The sequence below is a fragment of the Asterias amurensis genome, chromosome 4 (assembly GCF_032118995.1).
Source record: "Asterias amurensis chromosome 4, ASM3211899v1".
Lineage (NCBI taxonomy): Eukaryota > Metazoa > Echinodermata > Asteroidea > Forcipulatida > Asteriidae > Asterias > Asterias amurensis.
The window spans coordinates 7131228-7158412 of record NC_092651.1 but is presented as its reverse complement, the minus strand read 5'-3'; the positions used below and the strand labels follow the sequence as shown (position 1 = coordinate 7158412).

General features: G+C 38.9%; 1 protein-coding gene across 4 annotated transcripts in view; it reads left to right on the top strand.

Annotated features, from left to right (window-relative positions):
• Positions 1-27185, top strand: part of LOC139935651 (calnexin-like) — a 102515-nt gene that overhangs the window by 45267 nt on the left and 30063 nt on the right. For all 4 annotated transcript variants that reach the window (XM_071930137.1, XM_071930134.1, XM_071930133.1 and 1 more), the window contains exons 8-13: positions 2220-2295; positions 3147-3225; positions 11058-11132; positions 16464-16613; positions 24218-24258; positions 24563-24750. In XM_071930137.1, the coding sequence (XP_071786238.1) occupies positions 2220-2295; positions 3147-3225; positions 11058-11132; positions 16464-16613; positions 24218-24258; positions 24563-24750 (609 nt within the window). The remainder of the gene's footprint in view (positions 1-2219; positions 2296-3146; positions 3226-11057; positions 11133-16463; positions 16614-24217; positions 24259-24562; positions 24751-27185) is intronic.

The window sequence follows — 27185 nt, the reverse complement described above, 5'->3', positions numbered from 1 at the left end:
GCTTTGTGGACTTTGAACCTTATAATGTATAAAATGGAGCAGAACAGCCAGCTACACTGGATTGGCAAAATACACAGTTTAACGTGTTTAAAGGCGGATCATTGAAATGTGGGCTTTACCATTGTATGGTTTTGACCAGAAGTAAAGATGAAAAATGTCGTCTCTGTGCAAAAGTTTGAGAACATTCAAGGTTCTTTAAACTAATACAAAAGTTATGCTGAAATGATAAGTTGATCTTGAGTTATAAAACCGGAGGAGGTCAGGGTCAAATGAGGTCACTATCTATGTAGCATTAGTTGACCTTCTAACGACCTGTCCGATGATGTGTAGATCGCAAAAATCCAACATGTGGCTCATTAGTTATGATTTGTTTACAACTATTAAACTTTGATTTACATGTAATTGTATTGAAAAGCTGATGACCTCATGCTGTGTCACATGAGGTTCAATGTCCATTTAAATTTCAGTCTTGAGCTATGATGCAAATAAATCCGAAAATGACTTTTTGAAGGAAAAACAATGAGGGAAAACTTTGACCTAGATAACGACCTGGACGTAAAGGTCGTACGATTTGGTGCTGACTTTTAAAATGTTGCCCCAATCATTGTTTATCTTATGCCCAATTTACCATAGCTTTCAAATCTTTGGAGATGCAGCGAGTAGCAAATTCAACTTATTCGACACCTGATGACGTCATTATTGTAATAAAAACGATATTATAGGGGGAGCAATTGAATGTGCTACTAACTGGTAACATGTGGTTGCATACTGGTAACATGTGGTTGCATACTGGTAACATGTGGTTGCCTACATGTACATGCAACCACATGTTACCAGTTAGTAGGAATCACTGCATGACAGAATGACAAATACAGGGAGTGATGCGTTAGCCAATCCTTGAATGGGTGCCTGAAAGCCCACTTAACTGTAGACCATCCTAATTAACGATGGGTACTTTCAGACAAAGAGTTAAATTGACCCTTAATCCGAGCACTGTGGGTGCTTGCGTTTACATGGTAAGTTTATTATTGTCCAGCGAATTCATTAAATTTGACTCACGAGGTTGATTACTGAGTCATGCACCTTACCGATTGCTTTTTCCGGTTCATCACATTGCGCATGTGTCTTGGCAGGGTTCCTGTGATCAGCACCAAGAACCAGGCGGTCATCTGTATTAGCCCTATAAATTAGGCCAATTTACTTCATATCCTTGACCCCATCACAAACGCAAAACTCTATTTCTGTGCCCGCCGAAGTTTCCAAACCCTGTTGTCCTCGATCATGAAACTTACCGATCGATGCTACTGCACACGGCAGTCAATTTCACCAACCTCTTCCTAACTTAGGATTAATCTTAGGACTTGGGAGGAGTTAAGTTAAATATCCATAGACGTTAGGACGCACTGGACCCATCCTAAGTTAGGACACATCCCTGATGAAGACGTGCAGAATTTCAGCTTGATCTCACCTTTTTTTTGTATCTTTAGATCTTATAAAATTGCACCTTTCAGGTGACGTCACGTAACACTATGACACCACCAGAACAGTACCTCAAATTTTGGATGTCAACTTTCCAAATGTTGCCCCTGTCTTGATCTTTCATAATGCCCAAATATGAATATATGAAAATTCTGCTACATGATGTAGCTATAGTCTTGCAACATGCTAAGTTTCAAGTTGATCCTAGGTTTGCAACTATGCATTTACTTACAGACAAGGCTCAACGCCTAAGAAACATGCCACAGGTGGGCTGGGAAATGCCAACAAATGCGGCAAATGCTGTTCGAAGCGCGAGACCAATGTGGCTTAGAAGACCAAAGGCATTTAAGACACAGATACAAATCAATTTCATTGTGAAAAAACCCCAATACAGCTGTTTAAAATTACCCATGCTGTTTCATACAATATGAACTTGGATTGAGGCTATTCTATGTACAGCTGCTCTAAAGGAATAAAAGGAATGTTTACCAGATTCAGATCACCGAACTTAAGCTGCGTGTAGGGCAAAATTATTATTATTAAAGCTGGATGGATACCTTTGTGCCATTGTTTATTCATTACAATTTGTATTGGTGTTTCTCCCTTTTTGTTTCTAACCCAAATAAAACATTAGCAAAACTGTACTTGTCAAATGCTAACCGAGCCATGCTAACCAAGCCATGCTAACCTCACTAAAATTTCAAATGTATTGAAATTTCAAATATTTTTGATGATTAAAGGAAAAGCATGCCAAGAAACCGTCCGGTAGTTTTGCTCATGTATTCACCGATAAGAAAACACACCTGTTCACACTGGGTAAGTATAAGTAATAACATGAATAATGGGTCCTTTAAAATATGATTTTGTTCAACCAGTTCTCAAAACTCTTGTGCAACATGCAGCACCGGTCTTATAAACTGAAATCCAAATTTGTGTGGGTGTTTGGCAGTGGTATGACACTATGGCAGTTAAGAATACACATGCAACTGTTTCATAGGCTGTAAACAATGAAAGATTAAATCTTTGAAAGATGTTTGGCTTATGTTATTTTTGAAGACCTGTTCCTTTCAAATACCAGCCAAGATTTTCTGACGATAGATTATAACTGCATTGTCATGAGGCCTTTCATCTCTAGGATGCTACTATCCAAGATCAGCTGTTGACTCATGGGCTTCCCAACAGTCTAGTTGTGCTTCAGTAAACAAAACACAAGCTATTAAAAAGCAAATGTGTATCACCAAAGCAAATTATTATTGGCTAGAAAAAAAAAAAGTCTTGCGTGGGTAACAGGAAACGGGGTTGTAATCCTAAAGCAAATTTGTCAAATTTGATTAACTGATTATTTACCTGGTTATAGACACAACTGAGCAACAAGTTGGGTGGTAATTGATGGTTGCAAATTGTGTTCCCCTGGCACTCACCTAAAGCTGTGTTCCCATTGGACTTTTTTGGATTAAAGCACCGCATATTTTCTGTAAAATGACAAAATTAAATTCAATAAGCCTTTATGAGGTATGGCGGACGTGATATGAGTGTACTGTTTGGTTTGGGTGTAAACACAAATTTGTCCAAACCTTTTAGCTTTTCAGTTCTTCTACAATACAGTATGGCATTATATTTTGTCAGTGCAAACGTCTCTGGTCAATTTATGTTTCATTGTCTTTCAGTGGTAAATCCAGACAATAACTTTGAAATATTTGTGGACCAGATCAGTGTTAGTAGTGGAAACCTTCTTGAAGATATGACGTAAGTTTGTTTTTCTTATACTTTATAAAATAAAATTTAATAAAAAATACCTATTGTTATCATTTTCTGAACAGAAGTATCACCAATAATAATAATAATGGCCACTTTTGTAGCGCTGGTTTTAGCGCATTTAGCGTACCATGAAAGCGTTTTCACCTCTGAGTATGGTGGTAGGAGATATTATGAAGAAAATAAAAAAGCTAATTCTATATCGCGGTGTTTTAAAACTGCAGCACGAACGGACAATTTTGTTCTCAATTTCTTCAACTGTTATTCGTTCGACCCCAAGTGCGAAAACAACAGAACACAGACACCCTGCATCCGAGTGATCATTATGCGCTTCGATAAAAAAGAGGTTGTGCTTAGAATTATATTTTAAATTCTTACTCCCGCTGGAAAACTAATAAACCAATGCTGAACAGAGGGGGTGGGAATGGCGCAATCCAGTTTTGGTCAATCTGGTACAGTACAAGTACAGCCGTATGCATGGATGTTCTTGCACATAACGCACGTGTTCGGCATCGCCGTGTGTTTATACTATGCAACATGCACGCCGATCAAAGACAAAGTGTCAGTGATGGGGAAAGTACTCATCTACTGGAAAAAGAGAACCCATGCTCCGCAGAGGTTTCTTCCTCAATATAAAAAGAGATGGCCATGCCTCCAGCCCGATAAGAACTGGGAAAACAATGCGTTTTGCACAGTGTGCAGTGACACTTTGACATTAGTCATAGTCATCAAGGAGCGGCGTGCCGTAAGCATTGATGTTATTTTTACGTATAAATGTTAAAGCATCAAGATTTTTCCCATCTCCCAAAAAAAGAGTGGAGAATTCCCCAGCCCTAGGGCCTTAACTTGTCAATGAATGCATAGTTTCTGCTAGTTTTATTTATTTTTAATAAGGGGAGAATAATGGGAATTTATTGGCCTGTGATCTTTGTATAAGGAAAACAAATAATGAATTGAAGTGGAACTGGAAAATCCTACGGTAGTCTTTCGTTTGTCTGTTTACTGGGCAACCAAAGATGGATACCTTGCGATTTATTGTCAAGTTATTTGCATGCCGAGTAAGTTACTAAGGGAATCAATGTGTGGTGAAGAGGTTTTCAACTAGTGGTTTAACCCCAACGAGGCCTGGTTCTTGATATTCGGTAAATTATCAAGAACCAGGCCTCGGGGGGGTTTAAACCACTAGTTGAAAGCCGATTCAACACACTTTGATTCCCATTCATAAACACCTTTTCGGTCAAAAAACATCAGCACTTTTGGTCAAAAAGTAAAATAAATGCAAAAATTATAATTGTTCAATGATTTCTTTCACAACACAACACCCACCCAGCTATGAAATGGTAAAGCCCTCCGCCGCCCTCAGGTAAACAACTCCTTATATGGGAATGATGTGGGCGTCGCGCGTATCGCGTAAGCTTGGGCGATATCTCGATTTAATCAAAAATCGCGATACCATTTCTTAAACGATTACCATATCGTCTTGATTTTTTTGTTTTGATTTTGGCAAATCATGGTTTTGATGAAGTATCATGATGTATTCCCTAATTGAGACGTCTTGCAACCACAATGGGCTGTTTAAAAGAAATATAAAGTCCCAGAACCAACCGCAAGATTCCCCAATTGAAAAAAATAACATCAAAGACTTAAGCGCCCAGGCGGTCTCCCACAGACATTTCAGAAGTAACTAAATGTATCAATTACCTCCCCTGTGTGGGAGCCTTGTGTGCCGCCCGAACTGCAGACCACAATGGGATCATATTACACAAACCACAACCCATCCACAACCCATTTTGTGAATGAGAAGTAACCCCATGTGCATTATGGATTCTTATTGGTTAGCTAGAATGAAATGGGCAGGATAAACACACATGTAAGAACAGTCATGCGTAGTAGAAGACACTTTAAAAGACACATTTATGTGTGTGTAATAGAGCTATAACACCATGGGTAGACAGTACACCTCACAGATCCATACCTCGATTTGTTTAGAATTTAGAATTTTTAAAGTTGGGCATAATATGTCAAAATTTTAGACTTCAAATAGGCCTATAAATCGTGATTTAATCGAATATCGCGATACTTTTTTGATGATATTTCGTGGGATAATGAAAGCAATATCGCCCAAGCTTAGTATCGCGTGATGTGGCAGAACTGTCCCGGCCGTTGCTCTCGACCAATAGGACTGAAGAAACTGTCTTATATACACAGGTGCAAGCTCGCGTGTCACGCCCATGTTTCAACATTTTTTACTGGTCATAAACAAAGGTTTATACACACCCACGTGACGCGCTCTCCACCAATAGGAACAGCAAAACTGTCTGAGCTATTTATGAATAACAATTTAGGAACATTCTTCAACAGTGCTTGTATTTTAAATGAATATATGTTATTGGAATAGAAATCTGTCAAATTGGGCTCACCACCCGTTGGGAAACCCCTGGCTAATTTTTTGGTGATATATAAAATAAAATAAAAGATTTTACAACTTTTTGCCCCTAGAGTTTGGCATCTATGATCTACGTATTTAAACCTAAACAGTGCCAACAGTCAACTGGTTATTTATTTTTAATTTTCAGACTGTAAACGTCACATTCATAAATACCTCAGACAGTTTGCATTCCTATTGGTGGAGAGCGCGTCACGTGGGGGTGTTTAAACCTTTGATAAAGACCAGTGTTTATATCGGTTGTGAGCGGATACTCCGCGCTAGTCTTGATGCAAAACGTTTCTTGTTACGGGCAATGCAGGCGCTGTCGGTGATTTGGCCCCGCTGTGTGTGAAAGGAAAACCAGCGTGTTGCACCAAGACTGTACGCGCATGCGCACAAATGGAACCGGAAACTGTCGGAAATAGGCATGCAACACACGTGTACGGATGTCGTACATATACATGTAACATGTACTGTACATACCATGGAGGTAACAGAAACATACAGAGCTCAAGCACTCGGAAACGGATAAGTTTTACAGAGTTTCTTACTTTATTACGCCTTTTAACCAAAAAGATATTTATGAATGGGAATAAAAGTGTATAAAAGTGTATAAAAGTGTATCTACTTTATTAAGGCCTAAGCGGAAGGCGAGGGCCTTTATCACACGGCAATTCGACCCTGCAAGGTTTTAAACGGCCGTGAAAGAACTAGTAGACACACTTTTATTCTCTTATTGATGGAGTCAAGCACAAAAAGTCAACAACAGTACATGTAGTTGGGCTTCTGAATTATGCCAAAATGCACTGGGCTTCTGGTTTATGCCGCTGTGCTAAAAAATGACAAGGTTGGCAGGTCTGCTTACTGTCTGAATTATACTGTTAGTAATGTAGTAGTTGTGCTTGATGTTCCTATGCCTAAAGTGGAGACACTTGCATTTCTCAGTGTTGAATAACACTTGCCAGTCATCGGACCACTGGTACAGGCAATCAAGGTCGTCCTAAAGAATGCGAGCATCTACCGGCGTTGTCACTTTTATGAAGACCTTTGTGTCATCTGCAAACTTCAGGACCGAACTCAAGATTCCTTCATCAATATCGTTGATGTAGACAGTGAATAACATCAGGCCCAGGACAGAACCTAGGGTGACACCACGAATTACTCCTGACCACTCCGATTGGGCCCCGTTCACCACCACCCTCTGTTGTCTGTCTGATAGCCATGCCTCAATCCAAGCAGTAGTTGGTTCCCCTATCCCATGTGATCTAAGTTTCATCAGTAACCTCTGATGTGGTACTTGGTCGAAGGCTTTGCTAAAGTCGAGGTATACCGCGTCAACACGGTGGCCATCATCTACGGTCTAGGTTTTTAAAAGGTCGTTCCTGCTTGACAAATTTATTAACTCTCCTGTAGCAAGTATGCTACAGGAGAGTTAATAAATTTGTCAAGCAGGAACGACCTTTTAAAAACCTGGCTTTAAATCAGTTATCAGTCTGTGTGCTGTCAGATGTTCCATGATGATGTCTCTCACGATGGTTTCGTTCACCTTGCTGACCTGTGAGGTTAAGCTAATAAACTGCGCCAATAAAGTATCTAAACACTTACAAATGGTCAGATTTATCGGAACCTGAAATAGTATACAAAACAATAATTATTCATTTCTATTCACCGTTAACTTCTGCACATTTTGACACATCTTGTGTTGCGCTACGATGTTGTTGGGTGGACTTATGGGCACTTGAGTGGCTTAAGGTCGAATTTCAAAAGTTGCTTTCTGTACTTTTCTGGTCCACCACAGAGGCTTTTTCTTGCTGGTTTTCTCATTATCTTGGGTACAAACTTTGCCAAAGCTTCACGGAGCAATCTTGGTTGGGGGTTCTCTTGGGAAGTAATTAACGAATCCCTAAAGAAGCCAGGCCTGGGCAGTCTTCTGGGATGATGGTCTGATTCATCTTGTTTTCTTGCTGAGGGGCGCGCATCCCAAAACTTTGTCTTCTGAGCTTGGTTTGTTGTCCCTTGTTCTGGGTTTCTCGGGATTTGGGCTTCTCTTTCGAGGCTGATGATCTGTCCCCGTTTTATCACTAGGTTCCTTTCACCATTCTCTTGTTTACCCCTTAGTACGAATCTTAAGGCCTTGTCTTCTTCTCTTTCCTTCCTTGTTCAATCAGGACCAATGAAAACATCCTCACTGAGCTTCTTAGATAGTCTATGCACTTGATGTTTTATGTCCCTACAGTAACGATGACAAGTGTTCTATGGTTTGGTATTTTCACCTTCGAAGGCCTTTGCTGCCGAGACGACCACAACAGCCTTTAACCCTAGCACGGCATAGTCAGGGCTGGAATTTCACGGCGGCCACGACGGCCAATGCCGTTGTTGCCTTTCAAGTGGCCGTGATGCCCCTTGCAAATAACCCAACATTACGGCCAAGTTTGCCGTGCCCTTTTTCCCAATGGCCGCTGTGCCCTTTTCACCTTAAAATCCAAGAGCCACTGCAACCTGAACGCACCACCAATTAATCCACACCGTAACATCCAGCGCAGCCACCGAACGAAGCGACCACAACACAACCAAACTTCACCACGCGGCCTCAATCTTTTCACCACATAAAAACATGCACGGCGGCTGGTACCCCGAAGTCCGCTTTTTTGAACAGAATTTTGCATGCATTTTTTCTCTGTGTGGCAAGGCAACCTGACTATATTTTTAGCCGATGAACGTTTAGACTATTTTCAAGTCTGAGATTGTGGTTATTCAAAGAGGGCGCTGTTTCAGGCAAGAATGTATCTGATATTAGGACGACTAAACCGCACGATCGCAGACTTAGAACTAAGTCTAACAAACCTTGCTTTCAGAGGACAGTTTTTTTTAAATACACATTTCATTGTTTAGGATTGGTTTTAACACCCGGACACATTTAACCTTGTGAGCTTAAATGTTTGTGCTTTGCTTCAATTTTCTTGTTTTGTAAATACCGTGCCCTTAAAAAAAATTCTGTTTGGCCTTGGTGCCCTTTCCATTGGCCTTGGTGCCCTTCAAAATTTGCACCTATCAAAGGCCAAAGTGGCCTTGCCCTACAAATGACGAAATTCCAGGCCTGCATAGTGTTCAAATGTGTGCACTTGTCACCAGTTGAGGGACTGGTGTTGGTTGGATCCTCGTCCACCACAACAGCCTGTAACCCTAGCACCGCATAGTGTTCAAATGTGTGCACTTGTCACCAGTTGAGGGACTGGTGTTGGTTGGATCCTCGTCCACCACAACAGCCTTTAACCCTAGCACCGCATAGTGTTCAATTGTGTGCACTTGTCACCAGTTGAGGGACTGGTGTTGGTTGGATCCCCGTCGTCTGAGCTATCGTCACCGTTGCTGTCTTCTTTGTGGATCTCTTTTGAGACCAGTGATCACTAAATTATTTTTCCTTATTGGCTTCTTAAATTTCTTCTCTCACTACAGCCTTGATATTTGTTTTTGAAGGTAGGTTCCTCTACCTTGACCAGTTCTCCAACTTTGCCTGACAAGTGCAAAGGTCCCATTCACTGCTAGTGCACATACATTGGTTATTTATAATAATTCTAATAAAAATAGCTAACTCCTATATAGCAAATTTTCATAATTGAAAAAAATACCAATGCGCTATTACAAAAAATGAAAAAGCAAAGAGCAATAAATAACAAACAATGCACTAATAGGCAAACAAACGAATTTTACTTAACAATGGAGGCAATAGAAAAAAAAATGGGAAGAGAGCACTGGAGAAAGTCCTTTAAGAAAGATTTACTTCAAACAAATGGTATGGTGAGGAGATGTTGTGAAGAGGAACAAAGTGCTCTCATATTCGGTACCTTCTGGAGAAAACAAAAAAGGGAAAATAAAAGGACTCCATAGGGAAATTCTAAAGACCAGGGTGCTCCACAAGAAATTTTGCATACAAAGTCTATGGGAAAATTTAAGTACAGGGACAATGGAAAGAACAAAAGATGTCTCCACAGGGATCTAATTTGAGAACGGAGTGGACGTGCTGGTACATTATATGGGATGATCAGGTCAGACAGGTAGCTGGGGCATGTTCCATGAATTGCTTTGAATGTTGTGATGAGGAGCTTGTACCATATTTTAAAAGAGATTGTTATTCGAATACCGCTGGCCAACTATCCGAAATTAACCGGATATTCGAATAGTTTTTTCGCCGCTAGAGGGTGCTGTTAAAAAAAAAAAGAGATCTTATGGGCGGATTGATATTAGTTTTAGACAGTGTCACTCGGTTCATTCATAAAAATGGCCGGATTTAATTTAAAGATGGCGATTTGCTTTTTCTTTTGATCGTGATTGACTCTACGTGAAGGAAAACTTTTGTAATCTTTGAACAAATTACATCAGAAATGTCATTGTTTTAACTCTTTACGGAGGTGAGCATAGTTAAATACTTAATATATGCTGTTTTATGTTGTCTTAATAGAAGTTTCATAAGGATTCAGAGAAAACATTCATATCAGTTGTCGCCCGACGTCCGCAGATATTCAGATATTGAAAAATATCCGGTTACTCAGTTGTAATTACAGAATTATCCGGTTTGTAAATAGGTACTCGCGCCCTATGCCGGTATCCGGTTAAGAAAAAAAAGCCATTAACCGGATATTTGAATAATTCGCCCAGGCCTAGTGAGAACCGGATGTGATTGCCCTTCATTGAACAGGATAGGAGACGAGCGGATAGGAGACGAGCGGCAGCATTCTGGATTCGTTATCCAGCAGAGAACTAACAAATAAGTGGACCAAAATTTCTGTTGTTTTCTTGTCAAGGATATGGCACACTTTGCCGATTCTATAGAGTGCAAACGAGACTTTGCGACATATTATGTTCAGATGCTGGTGTAGAGATAGATGATCGTTTAGTGTAACGCCAAGATCCCTCACTGCACCACTACATGGGACCTGGGTCTCACTAACATGTGCTTGCTGGAACATCTAAATAACTTTGTCATACATTAACTCACAGTACAGTTAACTCTTCTAGAGTTAATTTGTTTATGTTTTGTTATCTCAATAGAAATACATGTTTTATGAACGTTCTGGAATGATCAAGGAAACAGTTTTTGCTGACCATTGTTTACTTGATTGTCGATTTATTCATAGTTCAAAATCTAGCAAATCGTTGCAAAGTAATATCTACTTTTACACTTTCTCTCCTTGATAAATCGATCAGTGATCCAGAAATCACGATAAGGATTTGGTTTTTAACATAACTTGTCAGTATTTGAAAATATTTAATCATATCAGACGAAGGACACTTTGCAGAAAAGCTAATTTTCCTTGTTCGGTTCATTAAAGCTAGAAGGGATTTTTAAAAAGCAAGAATCAAAAGCGTATATAAAATATGGTCCTTTTTATTTCAGGCCTCCTGTTAATCCACCTGAAGAAATTGATGATCCTTCTGATTCCAAACCTGATGATTGGGATGATCGAAAAAAGTAAGTGAAGTAACCTGAAGTTAAAGGAATCTATTTAACATGTATGTATTCAGGGGTATAAGATTTAAAGCTCCATTGACTTGTCATCAGCAGACTCGAAGGTGCCAGCCAGTAAGAAATCTTGGGTCGCAATCCTTTCTAAAATATCAGTATTTCTGTCGTGTTTTTGCAGAGCTGTCTTCACCTTGAACTGCACCATTGATTTTGTCCTCATTCAAATCATATTAAACTAATCTTCTTTGTAGTCAATACTTTTGTCAATCAATTATTTTCTCTTATAGATAAGTGAACTGAATTATTTTTAAGTGCATTACACAACAAGTGAGACCTTTAAATCCCATTTGGAGGACAAAGCAATAATGGTTAAGTGTGTTGCCTAAGGAAACATGTGTCAATTTCGGGACTGAAACACGCACTCTGCTGGTCAGCAATACCAGAGCTTCAGTGTACTTGATGGCTCATGTTACGCCTCTCATGCATGTATCAACGTAATTTTGTCATTAACTTAAATTGTGTGATAATATTACAGCCCTGATACTTCCGCTTTTAAGGGGCAAGGCAGTTAGTTGATTACACAGACGGGTCGGACATTCTTAATATTTACCGGTAACCAATTTTTTTTCCAGTACTCGAATGTTACAAAATGGCAATTTACCATAACAATTTTTTTTTCTTCAATACTCAAACGCCTCTTAACAGCAATTTATTAAGCAAACGGGTCCGGACATTCTTTACAATTTTCAATTAAAATGCTTTCGAATACTTAAAGTTACAAAACGGCAACTTATTCAACTGACGGAGTTTGGACAATCTTACCAAATAATGATTTTTTCCCAATACTCCAACTGATACACAACGGCAATTTAGACGGGTCGGACATTATTAATTCTAACACTTGAACGTCTCACTACGGCAATTTATTTAACAGACAGGTCGGACATTCTTAATATTTAAACAATAATATTTTACAATACTGGAACGTTACCAACCGGCAATTTACTAAACAGACGGAGTTTGGGCAATCTTGCCGTTTAAAACGATTTGTTTTCCCAGAAATAAAACGACTCAAAAAGGCAATTTATTAAACAGACCGGTCGGACATTCTTACATTTAAACAATTTGTTTTCCAATACTCGAACGTTACAAAACGTAAATGTATTAAACAGAGAGAGAGTTTGGACAATCTTACCATTTAAAAAAAAAAACTTTTCAATACTCGAACGTCCGGGCATTCTTTTCCTATACTCGAAGTTACAAAACTGCAATTTATCAAACAGACGGAGTTTGGACAATCTTACCATTAATTAAACATTTTTTCCCCCAATAGGCCTACTCGAACGTTACACAACGGCAATTTGATACAGACGGGATGGACATTTTTTACATTTCAGAAACGTTTTTGTTTTCTCCAATACTCCCAACGTCTCAAAACGGCAATTTATTTAACATACGGGCGGACACTCTCGATTGATTTCCAATACTCCAATGTCAAAATGGGAATTTAAGTTCAACAGGTGGGTCGGACATCCTTATCATTAATTGAAAACAAATACTGAACGGCAATTTACTAAACAGACTTAGTTTGGACAATCTTCGGCTACCATGAAAAATGTTTTCCATTACTACAACGTCTCATTCGGCAGTTTTAAAAGAAGATGGGAGTTTCATTGGACGACAAAATCTGTCAGCCAGACTGCAGGGACAAACTCTAGAAGTTTGTGGGTATTTTTGGACAACAGAACAACTTCAACACCACATGATGAAACCACATCCATGGGTTTATTTAATTTTGAAAGAGTCAGGCGTGGAATTTTTTTGATACACACGAGAGAAAAAACGAAAAAACAAATCAACTAAATATTGTCAGACTCTGACTTTACAAGTTTCTAGATGAAGAGTTTTAGTCTTCTATTTCTTATCCCTTCCTATGGTTTTTACAACTTTGCAACGTCATTCCCCCAAGAGTTTAACTCCTCCATTATGAATGAAATTCATGACGACACCGACACCAATGGAAGCGGGCGGCTTGAATTTCTGGTTGCATTCTTTATTATCATGTCCGTTTGTCCAAGTGTTTTTTTGTTATATCCCTATCTGAGATCATCCCTTACAGAAGCAGCCTGTTTGCCTCGCGTGGCTTAATCTTTGTTCAGTGTGTAACGAGGGCTATTGATCTGCTTCAGCGAACACGAAGACCTCGTCTCGAAAAGATGGTCCTAACGAGCCCCTTTTCACTCGCTCGCTACGAGGCATGTGTACTCGATAGGGGTAATAAAACCCTCGTTACAGCCCTCGTTTCCCCTGCGTGCCTCGATGGCATTTATGGGGCTGTACTGTATCAACGTAATTTTGTCATTAACTTATATTGTATGACAGACATGCCAACTAGTACGTTTTTCCCGTATTTTGTACGGGTTTTTGTAAAAAATACGGGTGTACGGGTTTTGCAAAAAAAATACGGTTTTGAGCATCGCCACCGCAAAAAATACAATTTTATCCTAGTTGGCCGTCGTGCCCTTTTTTAACTCAACTTCAATATTTTTTTATTGACACAAATAAGTTTTCGGCCGACTACCTACGGCCGATAATGATTATCCAGTGAACTCTATTCCATGGGGGTATTCCTTATTCAACTTTCACTACACATCGAGCGCAACGGAGATTCCCTCGCATCCATCATTGCACGCACGCTAGTAGCACAAACCTGCATTGCATACTACACGCCAGTTTATCTGACGTCCCGATTTCACAGGGAACCAGTCTAACACAATTCATTGAACAACAGAGGGCGCTGTTGTCAAATGCCCTTATATGGTATCGGTCGTTTTGTGAACGGACGAATCGAGTTTGCAAAAGAATTTTTTGCCAAAATAAAGACGCAAAAGATATAGAGCGCCTGAAGCGAGATTTTTATAAGATAAATTTAAGAACTATGCCCCCAAATGCAACAAACAAAACTTTTTGGGATGATTCGTTATTATTTTTTGTCTTCTTCATTGAAATTAAATTAGTTTTGTTTTGTACTTGTCTTCTTTTGACACACAAAGAAAATGATATTTAATTAATTGACAAGGGTTTTTATATGAATAGGATATGATTAATCAATGTCTTTAAGATATGATTTATCAATATCTTTTTTTCATATAAAACCTGTTCCATTGGGTTAACCACCCGTAGGGAAACCTCTGCCCAATTTTGAATTTTTTTTGGTTTATTTTTTGTAATTTTCTTTTTTTTTAAATTTTTTTTTTTCTTCCAAGTTTTAATTTACTGGTTTAATTAGGCTGTTTGATAACTTAACGGCCTTCACACCTAAGCATGTACTAAGCATGCAGTTTTGTTGCTGGTTCGCTAATTTTACCTATAGAGGGCGTTTAATCTCACGCTATCGCATTGTTCTGAAACACCCGTTAGCGTTCAATGTTTCTTGAATTTTTTTTTTCGCACGCAAAGAACAATGATTATAATACCCCTTACCAATATTCTGCCTTTTCATTGGTTTAGAGCACGTCACATGATATGTCTTAGTTTTACTAGACGACGGCTGTGTGATAGTGCATCGGTTTGCCATGTGATAGTGCATCGGTTTGCCGTGCGCTAGTCCGAAGACTAGCACACGGCGTGCAGTACCCAGACGTCCGTTGCGTATACGGGGATGATAAATTAATAGTCTGTAACCATTTCGGATTACATGACACTAATGCAGCACAGTAAAACATTTTGCAATCTGTATTTGCGTCGTCCGTCGATTGTAGCATTCAGTTCTGTAACTTAATAGTACAGTATTTAGACTGTATTTAGGGTAGGCTTCGAAAAATCTCACGCATAGCTGGCCTCTGAACTTGGCATCTCTGGAGTCATATGTAGTTTTAACCATAGCACTCGAAGCAGTCAATATATGTATACTAGCAGGCCTGAAATCTGCTATTGTGCATTCCGTGCGTGAAATTGGGTTCTATTTCTTTGCTGCTAAAAATTGGGTTTTTGAAGGGCAATTGGTTGTCGTAGTGAAGTATCAGGGCTGATCTTATCAAACTGTAAAACAAAATGAGATGCTTTATACTGCAAGCTGACACTCGGACCCCTACTAATGTTGTATCTTCAAAATTAAGATGGGTTTCTATTAAGAAAATCAAATTAGTTCACAATGCCATCAATGGTTACTCACCCATTTATCAGCAAGACTTATTTTCCCGTACGGCTACAAGGCATATTTATTCCAACAGAAATGCAGAGTAATGGGTTGTGTGTGCCTAAAGTGAGGACTGAGAAGGCAAAAGAAGCATTTCTTACGAAGATTCCCTTTTGTGGAACGGTTTGCGTGAGTGATTGCGTAATGAGCCAACCTTGACTTCATTCACTTCTAGGTATTCCCTAGCCCTATATAGGACTCTTCCTCTGTACACAGATACAGAGTCCTAACTATTAAGGCCCATTTCTGGGGCGGAAAAATTCCAAAGCTTCATAACTCAAATCTTACCTGCAACAAGCCACTAATTTTAACAGATTCACATTCCATTGCGGCATACATTTTTCTGCGGTGGGTTTTGGTCCTCATATTTTCCTCACAAATCCGTCATTTTTGTGAAATAATGCAGCTTCTAATGTTAAGAAATTCTCGTTTCGATCGTTTTCTCACAGTTTTGTCTGTTGTCGTGCGTACGCGTATTCGTTCGCGTGCAAGACGCATGATGCAAGCTTAGACGCATGAATTCTTGGTCACTGTATCTTGACTGCACAGCGTTAACACGCAACACAATTCAAAATTTGCACGTCTTGTGTATACACAGCAGACTGTGAGAGTACGAACAAAAATGGGAATTCCTTGATGTTGGGAGCTGCATTATTTCATGAAAATGACGGATTTGTGAAGAATAACTTACGACCAAAACCCACCGCAGAAAAACATATGCTGCCATGGAATGTGAATCTGTTGAAATTGGTGCTTTCTTGCAGGTAAGATTTGAGTTATGAAGCTGTGAAAATGTTCCGCCCCAGAAATGTACCCTGATGTCCAGGACGTCACTGTAGTACAATACGAAAGTGTAAGGCCGCCAGGGCTAGGTACTCCCGTTTACGAAGTCATTGATTTATTTATTTGCTTCTAATTGGCGATTTTTTCCCCTTGTTTTTCTCTGCTTTTGTTCCTCGTGGTATAGAGTGCTGTTGTTGCTTTTGTGGGGGTTGTTCTATAAAAAATATGTGTTTCTCTCTTGTTCTGTGTTTTGCTTTTTCTAACACTTATGGGGCTACCCTGTATGAATAATACTTAATAATAATAGAATATGACAAAATACAGGTTTTTGCTATGACACATGTATGTTTATTTAGGATTGTTGATCCAGATGCCACAAAGCCAGATGATTGGGATGAAGATGCACCAGCTACTATTATAGATGAAGATGCTACAATGCCTGATGGGTGGTTAGAACATGAGCAGGAATTAATTGATGACCCTGATGCAGACAAACCAGAAGACTGGTAAGTCATGTCTTCTAATTTGATTTCTTGCCTTTGCTTTTGTGAAGTGTAGGATGTAAGATTTTCTTATATGTTGACCCTTGACGCGAGACTTGGCCCCTCTGCTGTACTCTTGCAGTTAGGTCACATCTATGTTTTCACTAAATGCTGATTCGACATTTGCACATGTTTTGTGTGGGATGTTTCGCTTGCATAAATTTGTCAAGTACATGACGACTCCATCTACTGAATTCTCACAATGCTTTATACTACCAACCTCTCCCCATTACTCGTTTCCGAGTAAGGTTTTATGCTAAAGATTATTTTGAGTAATTACCGATAGTGTCCAGTTATAAATATCTTAACCAACACTTTCATGACTTTCTTTACTTAAAGGCAGTGGACACTATTGGTAACTACATGTACTCAAAATAATTATTAGCATAAAACCTTTCTTGGTGAAGAGTAATGGGGAGAGGTTGATAGTATAAAACATTGTGAGAAACGGCTCCCTCTGAAGTGCCATAGTTTTTGAGAAAGAAGTAATTTTCCACGAATTTGATTTCGAGACCTCAGATTTAGAACTTGAGGTCTCGAAATCAACCATCTAAATGCACACAACTTCGAGTGACAAGGGTGTTTTTGTCTTTCATTATTATCTCGCAAGTTCAATGAACGATTGAGCTCAAATTTTCACAGGTTTATTATTTTGTGCATGTATTGAGATATACTGTGGAGGCTAGTCGTTGACAATTACCAATAGTGTTCAGTGTCTTTAAAAATATGATGTTAATTACCGGCAACTTAATTAAACTCTTCAACAGTTTTACAACCTGACCTGAATTACTGATTATCTAAAAAAACAAATATATATATTTATTTATTTTCTTGAGGGGAAAAATAGGCTGATAAAATAGTTTAACCAATACCGTAAATCTGACTTTTGAATCTGACATGGTTTATTGATTTTACTGGATCAAAACAAAATTCCTACTAAAAACAATCTTCCAGGTGCTAAAGACTTAATTTGTCTCATTCAAACGTTTACTGTAAGTTTTTAAAATTCCATTCAAGGTAAAATAAAAATTAAACTTTAAATGATGAAAGCGTATGGACTTCTAGAATCTGTCAAAAATGCTGCTTAAAGTTGAAATCTAAACTCTTAATAAAATTGGCCTAAACCAGATCTAGCCTCTTTGGTAATTACCCAACAACAATTGTTCTCAAAGTTTGTGTAGTATTTTCTAGAGTCCATTGTTTCCCCTTTCCTTTTACCCACTAGTTTGTTTACGCCTTTGATTTTACCCTTGGTTAGTTAATTTTATCCGGCCAACAGAAACGGTAATTAACAGCGCCATTGATTAAAAACAGTTCACAACATTCACAACAACTTTCGGTCACTTTTCCTTTTTATATCATGCTGATGTGAATGGAGCATTCGTAGTGGTTATTTCTTGGCCAATAAAATGAGCCGATTTCTGTGGATCCGACAATTGGACTACGGTACTGACACACCGGTGGACTTGATATAATAGTTCCTTGAACTGACTTTAGTATTGTGTTCAAGATCCAGTTGAACCTTCAACTTAGGAACAGTGTTCTCCCTCCATCAAGCACTTTTGAACATGCACTTGTTACATACCGTCATAGCAAAATCACTTTTGCAATCGTCTACAGACCCCCTTCATCCTCTGTCACCGATTTTCTGGCTGAATTTGAAGACTTCGTATGTGCTTTGGAGCATCTTCCAGGTAGATGTGTGGTTCTCGGGGATTTCAACCTTCACTATGGCTGTCAATCTAAACCAGTAATAAAAGCCTTCACTACCATCATCGCTTCATTGAACTACCACCAGTTAATCCACGATCCAACTAACACAGCTGGCCATACTCTTGACTTCGTGCTAGTGAAAGACGACGACACCCTTATTGACTCATTCTCCATATTCCACCCCCACTCTTCTGATCACCTTGTCATCAAGTTTAACCTCGACCTTGACAAACCCAGTGATATGAAGACTACATATATATATATATCACGTAACTTCAGATCTATTGACTCTGATGCCTCTGGTCATGATCTTGCTGCCAGGATGAACGTTGTATCATTGTCTGCCCATGATGACATTAATGATCTTGTCGCTGGCTACAACTGTGGTTGCCGGGAAGTTCTCGATCTACATGCTCCGCCAACTACCCTTTCCCGCACAGTTAGTCGCAAGCCCAGGTGGTTCAACGAGACTGGAAGCTGCTCGTCGTGCAAGACGACGCAGTGAGCGGAAATGGAGAAAGTCACATGCAGAGACTGATCACCAAACCTACATCAAGTCCCAGCGTGATGTCTCTATTGCCGTCACTGAAGCCAAGACGAACTACTACAATGAACAATTATATGACTGTTATTATAAAGATATGTTTAAAGTTGTTAATACATTACTTAACAATAACAAATGTCATTTACCTGATTCTACTTCCCCTGTTACTGGTTAACCTTGCCAATGAATTTCAAGATATTTCAAAAAGCTCAAGATGAACCCGGATAAGACAGAATTCTTCATTGCAGCCTCTCCCACTCACCTCAAAAATCTGGATCACCTCACCTTTAATCTCAATGGCACTCAAATTCATCCTTCTCCATCTGTCAGAAACTTGGGTGTAGTCTTCGATCGCAACATGTCCATGTCTGCTCACATTACTCAGCTCTGTCGTTCTCTTAACTGGCATATACGCAACCTAAGCCGGATCAGGTTTCTTGATTTCAGCGTTTGTCCGTGCCTTAATTCTGTCCAAGCTGGACTATGGCTGCTGCCTCCTGAACGGTGTTTCAAAGAAAGATGTTTCCCGCCTTCAACGGCTCCAAAACCGCTGTGCGAGACTTATCTTTAAGCTGCCCAAATTCACTCACACATCTCCACTTCTCAAGCAATTACACTGGCTTCCAGTTGCCCAGCGCATTCAATTCCATACAATGGTCCACACATATAAATCCCTCAATCACTGTGCCCCGGATTATCTCTCCTCTCTCCTTTCACTCCAGACATCTTCTTACTCTCTTCGCTCTTCTACTGGTGAATCCCTTTGAGTTCACAAAACCCATAAACTTGCAGGTGATAGGACGTTTTCAATTGCTGCTCCCCGACTATGGAATTCTCTACCTACCCTAACCAGAAGCTCTAACAGTGTCACAGCCTTCACACTATGAAAACCTCCTCCGTTAAAATTACACTTTTACCGTTGTTTCAATTTAACGGAGTTACCTCCGTTGATTTAAGCTCAGCTAAAATGACCGGGAGTGCTCGCCGTAGTTTCAACTGAGGATAATTCCTTTTGTCACAACCATTGTTCAGACCAACAATAGCAGTTTTAGCAGGTTGTGGATTCAACGGAGAGCTCTAGAACTAACGGTCTTCAAACAGCTAAATGGATTATGATTTTATAGGTTGCTAATGAAAAGAATTGCCGAGTGTTTTTTACCACCGGTTGTGATCGACGGATTCCTTGTATAAAAAGACTTGTTACACATGCATGTACATGTACATGTGTATGCACGCCGTGAGAGTGAATACAGCGTACAGCAATGCAACTGGTAATGCATATAAACGAACACACCACGCACATGCACACAGGGTGTACTACCCACATAAGCCATCATAAACCATACCTAAACACAAAACAATATTCAGAAAATGTTTTACTATTTTTCTTATCTGATTTCGGATTCATGCTGAGAAAGGTTTATTCCTATTATCTGCAACGTTTGGTAGTGGTTTGTGCTCAACAACTGTTCCAAAATAGCTTGTAGAAAAAGTTTATAAAACACCTTTTCAATGCTTTGCGTCATTGGGGCCATGTTTTGGCTGCACTGTCACTCTCTTGACGATCGGCAATGTTTCTGGATATTCCGTGGTGATTCGAACATCCCATTGTGCTCATATTTGGCAGTTTCATTCATAATGTTGAAATGTGTTTCGGACGATTGGGAAATCAATGCAGTGCTGCCTTCTCTGTGCCATTCACGCAATTAGTGTTTGATGGGTCTTAATCTGGCTGTATTTTTTTGCAGTTTCTAGATTTCACTTGCACAGTTCGTTCCGTATGGCACGTATTCCAATTATGTATACTACATTTCTGCCGAGTAAAGGCCGGTTTATAGTCGGTCGCGCGATGGTCGCCCGATGGAAATCTTGCGCGCAATCCTAAGACTGAGGCCTGAAAACTGTGTCTTTTTATGATTGCGCGTCAAGGTTTCCATCGCACGACCATCGCGCGACCGACCATAAACCGGCCTTTACATACTAGAGCGGGTCATGCTGGATTCCGCCTTTATGTTGAGGTTGTCGTCAGTGACGTGTGAAGTGCAGTAATAGTACCTGCTATACGCTGTAAAAACACCGATTATAAATTCCCAGGTTTTTTATTTAAGTATTTCTTTGAAGATTAATTGTTAAAATTGATTTTCAGCCCGTTTAAAATTGTGATTTTCATGACGAAACATCGTTTAAAGATTGGGGGAGTAAGAGCAAACGCCTCAATCGCGTATTTTGTGTCGCATGTTTGTTGGTATGCAGTTTGCTGATAAGTGGGGGTTTTTAACTTCGTCGTTTTGGCTATTCCATCTATTGAACGTACGCCCGATGAACACTATTTCTGCTTCAGAATTTTATGTTGTTAAAAAATGTTACTCCTGACTGATTCATTCAACTCTAATCTTCTTTATAATATGAGTGTGGAAATGTTCGAACTTCATATTTTTAATCATATTTATTGCCGTTGTGAAATATTTTCTTATTGGTTAAAATCTCAATTCCGTGCTGTACACAACTGCCAACATCGATTTTGCACGACAGTCGGGAGATATTTATATATCACATTCAACCATAGAGCCAGGAACAGTCACATCCTACATGCATGTGTACTACTTCTTCTCTGTGTGTTGTTGCATGGTTGTTTTTAGTAATATGCCTAAGTTGTTGCTGTTAATTGCTCTTTGAAAACAGCTAGAGCGCCATAACAACAATTGTTGCAGTGAATGCTCGCAGCCAGCAGAGCAGCAGGAAGAGTCCCACAAAACATTTTCGTGTCTTCTTTTACAACAGCAAGTGCATCATTGACAATGCACGCCAGGGAGATGTTAAGTGAGGTGTGGGCGCAATTGAAAATGTTAGGGATCACACTTAATTTTGGGATTAGTCAGCTAACCACAACACAGAGGTGTGAATGCAGTTTTTGTTTGGGAGTTGGTGTTGGTGTGGGTTTTATGGCAGTACCACTTATTAACTTATTTTTACCAAAGGAAAAAACGAATGAAAAAGTGGTGGCAGAATACGGACACTATTTCAAGTTATTGTTATGTCTATACAATATGGTGCAATAAATTAATATAAGCGTTTACTATTGTATCTGTTACATAATAGTCTAGGCCTCTTGAATTACGAAACATATTTCAGCCGAGGCACCAGGCCAGATAAATAATATAGGCACAGAACTATACACGCCAGCTGATGTCAATGCATGTAAAACGGGTAAGGGTAAGATTCTGTAAATCATAAAATAATTGCAATGAATGATATTATGTTAAATGTTGATTTTATGCTGAATGATGTGTTCTTCTTAATATTTTGTAGTGTGATTTCTTAAACTGATGACAAATTGAACTAACAAAAACTCAAACTCTTCTAAAAAGTATCAATCACTCATACATTCACATTTCACATTCTCAGTTCCAAAACGAAAAACTGAAAACAAAACATGTGTCCGCTTGTGACAAATCGCATCATCAAACGTTCAGCCCCATCCACAACTATAAAAGCATGATTGCCCCCATAATCCAGCCACTCCTGGCATGGCTGTCCAGTCGACTCAGCGACCAAATGGTTGAGATAATCATCGAAAAATTCACTAGAAAGTCCCGTAAAATACAGACCTACCACTCCGCGATCACAATTTATACAACGCACACAGCAGTGGTCACTTAGTTTCCAATGAAGGTTCGTAGTCTTTTTACTTTGCATTCTTCACTAAAAGCAACAAGCATTGAACGCTAGAGGGCTTTTCAGAACCATGCAATAGAATGATAATAAACGCCCTCTACTTGCGAAATATCACAGTGCATCACGCTATACCTCCTTGACTAAAGACTGCACGTGTCCGCGCATGCTTGGGCAAAATGGGGCTTCCCCCCGAATTGCAATAACTACCAAAGCTGGTGCGCACGCTTAAACAGTACAACAGCATAGTCTTGGCTGGTACGCCGGCAGTAGCTCTGCCGACCGCATGGTCTGCGAAGCGTTCCTCGGAAATGTTGTTAGCTTGTTTACGAAAACAACACAACGTGTAGGCTTTATTTGACTAAAATGACTCCAATTACGATACCTTGGATCGATAGAAAGATTTTTTTCTTCCTTATTTTGTTTTGTCTTGTTGTTTTGGGAAGTTTTTGCGGGGTCATTTTTAAAATTTTTTTTATCACATGCGCGATCGCGTAAACAAAATGTTAAAACCTTAGTTTGTAAATTTTAGTTTTTGCCATGATGCCTCTCAAATTTTACAAAAATTACGTGGTGCCTTTTTACACTTATCCTGGAAAAAGCACATAACAGGGGAATCTTTGTTTAGTAAAACGCAAGTCTTTGAAGTATAGTTTAAATTACATGTACCTAGAATTTATGAACCGACTGCCTGCTTCATAATAAATCAGGTAAACATCGGTGAAATCAGCTACAAAGACGTGTAGTTTTGTTTGCATTATTGTGAAGACGTCAAGTAAAGGCAAAGAGCAGCATTATTTTTGCCGTTCTGATATAACGGGTTCATTATGTACATGTCTTGCAATTTAGCAACCTATCAAATCATAATCCCTTAGCTGTTTTGGAGACCGTGAGCTAAGCGCTACGTTGAATCCACGACCTGCTAAAACTGCAATTGTTGTTCTGAACAATGGGTATAACAAAAGAAACTTGGGCCGGGGAATGGCTCCGTTGAAACACAGATCAGCTCCGTTAAAACACCCAGTGAGAAATTCAACGGAGGGACAAGCCGTTAAATTAACGGAGGCGATCTGGCCTGAATTTTCCGGATGGTGAAACAACGGAGAAAGTGCAATTTTAACGGAGGAGGTTTTCATAGTGTTAAACGTGCTCTCAAAACCCACCTTTTTGTCTCTTCGTAGCTGGTCGTCTTTATCTTTGTTCTGTCTTTTCCCTCTTCTTTCTTTCTCAGCGCCTTGTATCCTTTGGCAATTTGGGGCTTTATAAATACTGTGTGTATTATAATTATTATTATTATTATTATTGTTATTGTTACTGTTACTGTTACTGTTACTGTTACTGTTACTGTTACTGTTACTGTTACTGTTACTGTTACTGTTACTGTTACTGTTACTGTTACTGTTACTGTTACTGTTACTGTTACTGTTACTGTTACTGTTACTGTTACTGTTACTGTTACTGTTACTGTTACTGTTACTGTTACTGTTACTGTTACTGTTACTGTTACTGTTACTGTTACTGTTACTGTTACTGTTACTGTTACTGTTACTGTTATTGTTATTGTTATTGTCTCATTAATAAACAGTATGCCCTAATTACCACAAGCTCAATAATATCACAAATACTTTTTGTTTTTCAGGGATGACGACATGGACGGTGAATGGGAACCACCAAAACTGAGTAAGTGTCATGTGTATGTCAACTGTACATGTTGCTTCATTCCAAGTTCTAAATACAGAAGTTCAAGCTTGTTTCATTTAACGTGTTGCATGACCCTCAAGTTCAATGCATTCCCCTTGGAATGTATACGATCTCACCAGCAGTATCAGCAGATGTTTTTCTTGCCTCGAAACTACATGTTATTTATTTTTGTTTTAAAAATGATTACTGTAATTTCTACAAATTGCTTACTCATGTTACTTATTATTGATATGTACATAAGTTTTGATTCACCATTTCATGTAACATTTTTTCTACAATTCAGAAAATCCTCTTTGCGAAGACATTGGATGTGGCAAATGGGAAAACCCAAGCATTCCTAACCCTGACTACAAGGGCAAATGGAAGGCACCTTTGATTGATAATCCTGCTTTTAGAGGAGAATGGAAACCTCAACGGATCTCAAACCCTGAATACTTTGAGGACATGGAACCATTTCGTATGACACCAATTGTTAGTATAAAGCTAATATTGTAATTAACAGATATATCCAGTTGCTTACATCTTCTTAACACTATATTCATGTTTTGACTAGAGTCAGTACACGTGCAGCTTAATAAGTTCTTGATTTACTGTGAGGGTCTACAATCCCGGCCATAATTCGTTGGGCCCCCGTGCCCTCTTTTGGCGAATGCTCGTCCTTAATTAATTGGAGGACCAGCTCTCCTTCCTGATTCTCTACAATAACAATAAAGACTTGCGCACATACTCAACCGGTTGGGTGTTCAAGGCGCAGCAAAACCAAAATCAAATGAAAGAAACAGACAATTAGTTCTTGGAAACCTGTGACATAAGATAAGTTTTGAGAAGAGATTTGCATTTTGTGGTACAAAGACAAGATCTAAGATTAACTGGTAGAGAGTTCCAGATGTGTGGCACAGCTTAAGAAAATGCCTGTCACCCCAGGGCCCAATTTCATAGAGCTGCTTAATGGTCCATTTTGTGCTTAACGGGTGCACCTAGCAAATCTTTCGTTTCATAGCCTTGATTAAGCAATGTTATTTGCTTATAGCGGCAAGCAAGCAAGCAAAAAGGGTCATAAAAGCCCCATTTCTGCTTAAAGGATTTGGATACTTTTTCGAAATGTCCATAGATTTACATTAAACTTACAGGGTTTGATGATAATGATAGTGTAAAGCTTCCCTTCAAATCTTACCTACTGAGGTGCTGTAGTTTTTGAGAAATGAGTAAAACAATGTCTTGAAAATACGTTTGTAAATGATTGAAATAATTTTCGTCTCATGAGACGAAAATTATTTTCATGACATTGTTTTACTCATTTCCCCCAAAGGACAACACCTCAGCACATAGTATTTTCAGGGAAGCTTTCTACTATCATTATCTTCAAACTTTAGTGTAAATCTGTGGACATTGTGTTTTTTGTCCTACAAAAGTTACATAGGGGCAATTCCACCAAAAAGTGTCCTCGGCCCAAAAAATTGAAGTCAAATTTGTGGATTTAAATTTAAAGTAGCAAGAAAGAGTGATACCTAGTGATTTCAAATCTATGTTTGTTTCATTTTTTTTCCTTGGTTTTCCATGTTTTTCATCGTTTATTAAAAAAGTTTTTTTTGTGCCAAATTCATGATTTTGGGGAAATGTTTGGCACAATTGTCTAAAATGCCCTCCTGGTTACATTTTAGATGATATTTCAATTATTCTTGCCTTAAAACATATAACTGGTGGTAAGTATTCACAATTTTAAAGAAACTTCATTGTCAATTTATTCACAGGGTGCTGCCACTCGTTTTAATTAGCCCTTAATTACCAATTATGAAATGTAATGTCCATGACATTATATGGTGTTTAGTTTTATATTCTAAAGCCAGTAAGAGATATTTTCATGAGACTTCATACGCAAAGCTAGTTTTTAGGGGCTAATCCTATAATGCAAGAAAATTAATAAAAAATTAATTACAACTGTGCTAACGAGCGTCATGGACATTACATTTAGCGTCATGGACATTACGTCATGGACATTACATGTCACATGAAACTTACCTTTTTGAAGGTAAATGCTACAATTTATCAATTGGACCTATTGTAGGTAAACCTGGACTAGTCAAAGAGAACATTTGTCATAGACCTCATCAGAAATTTGTTTCAAGCCCTTTTTTAGCAGCGCGTTTAGTGGCAACATCGTGCACAGATTCTACAAACTGACAGCCCAAATCCGAGATTTTCAGGTGAGTTTTTTCATAGAACTGATCTTTCCTAAAAACATTAAAGTGACATTTTCATACTGAAATGTATGTGAACTGTTGGTGAGACATGTTTAAATGAATGTAGGACATTATAAACACACTTTATCATCAAAGAAGACTTCTCAAGGCCTAGGCGTAATGCAGATTTGTACACATCTACGGATAGCTTGGATACAAAGAGGTCATACATAAAGTAATTTTTTATTTTTACATAATTTCAGAATGGCTAAGACTTGAGTAGAGAGGCAGAAAAAGTATAGAGAGAAAACAAGACAAAACATGGAAACATGATTGTGATAAACAAAGCCCCATGCAGCCAATCTTTCCCTCATTTGTTGTTCTCTGTTCTTGTTTTGCATGTCAATCTAGGTGGAACGCGTAGAGGATGACCTCAATGACTGTCTCGTATTTGGAAAACTAAGGAAGCATCTACGTTTGACCTGTTCCTCCCAAGAAGTCCTCCCAACTCATTTTAACTGATCTTCTGGGAATTGTTCACCCAGTCTTGAACATAGCAGTATTCAGATCAACTTTGAAAATTACAGAAGCCTTTGATGTTTAATTTCCATTTACTGTCGTCACAAAATGTTGACGCAAGATGTTCAGTATATTACTCAAGATGAACAATCACCTTGTGAGAAACACATAAAAGGGAATTATGTTAAAGATAATTAGAAAAAAATG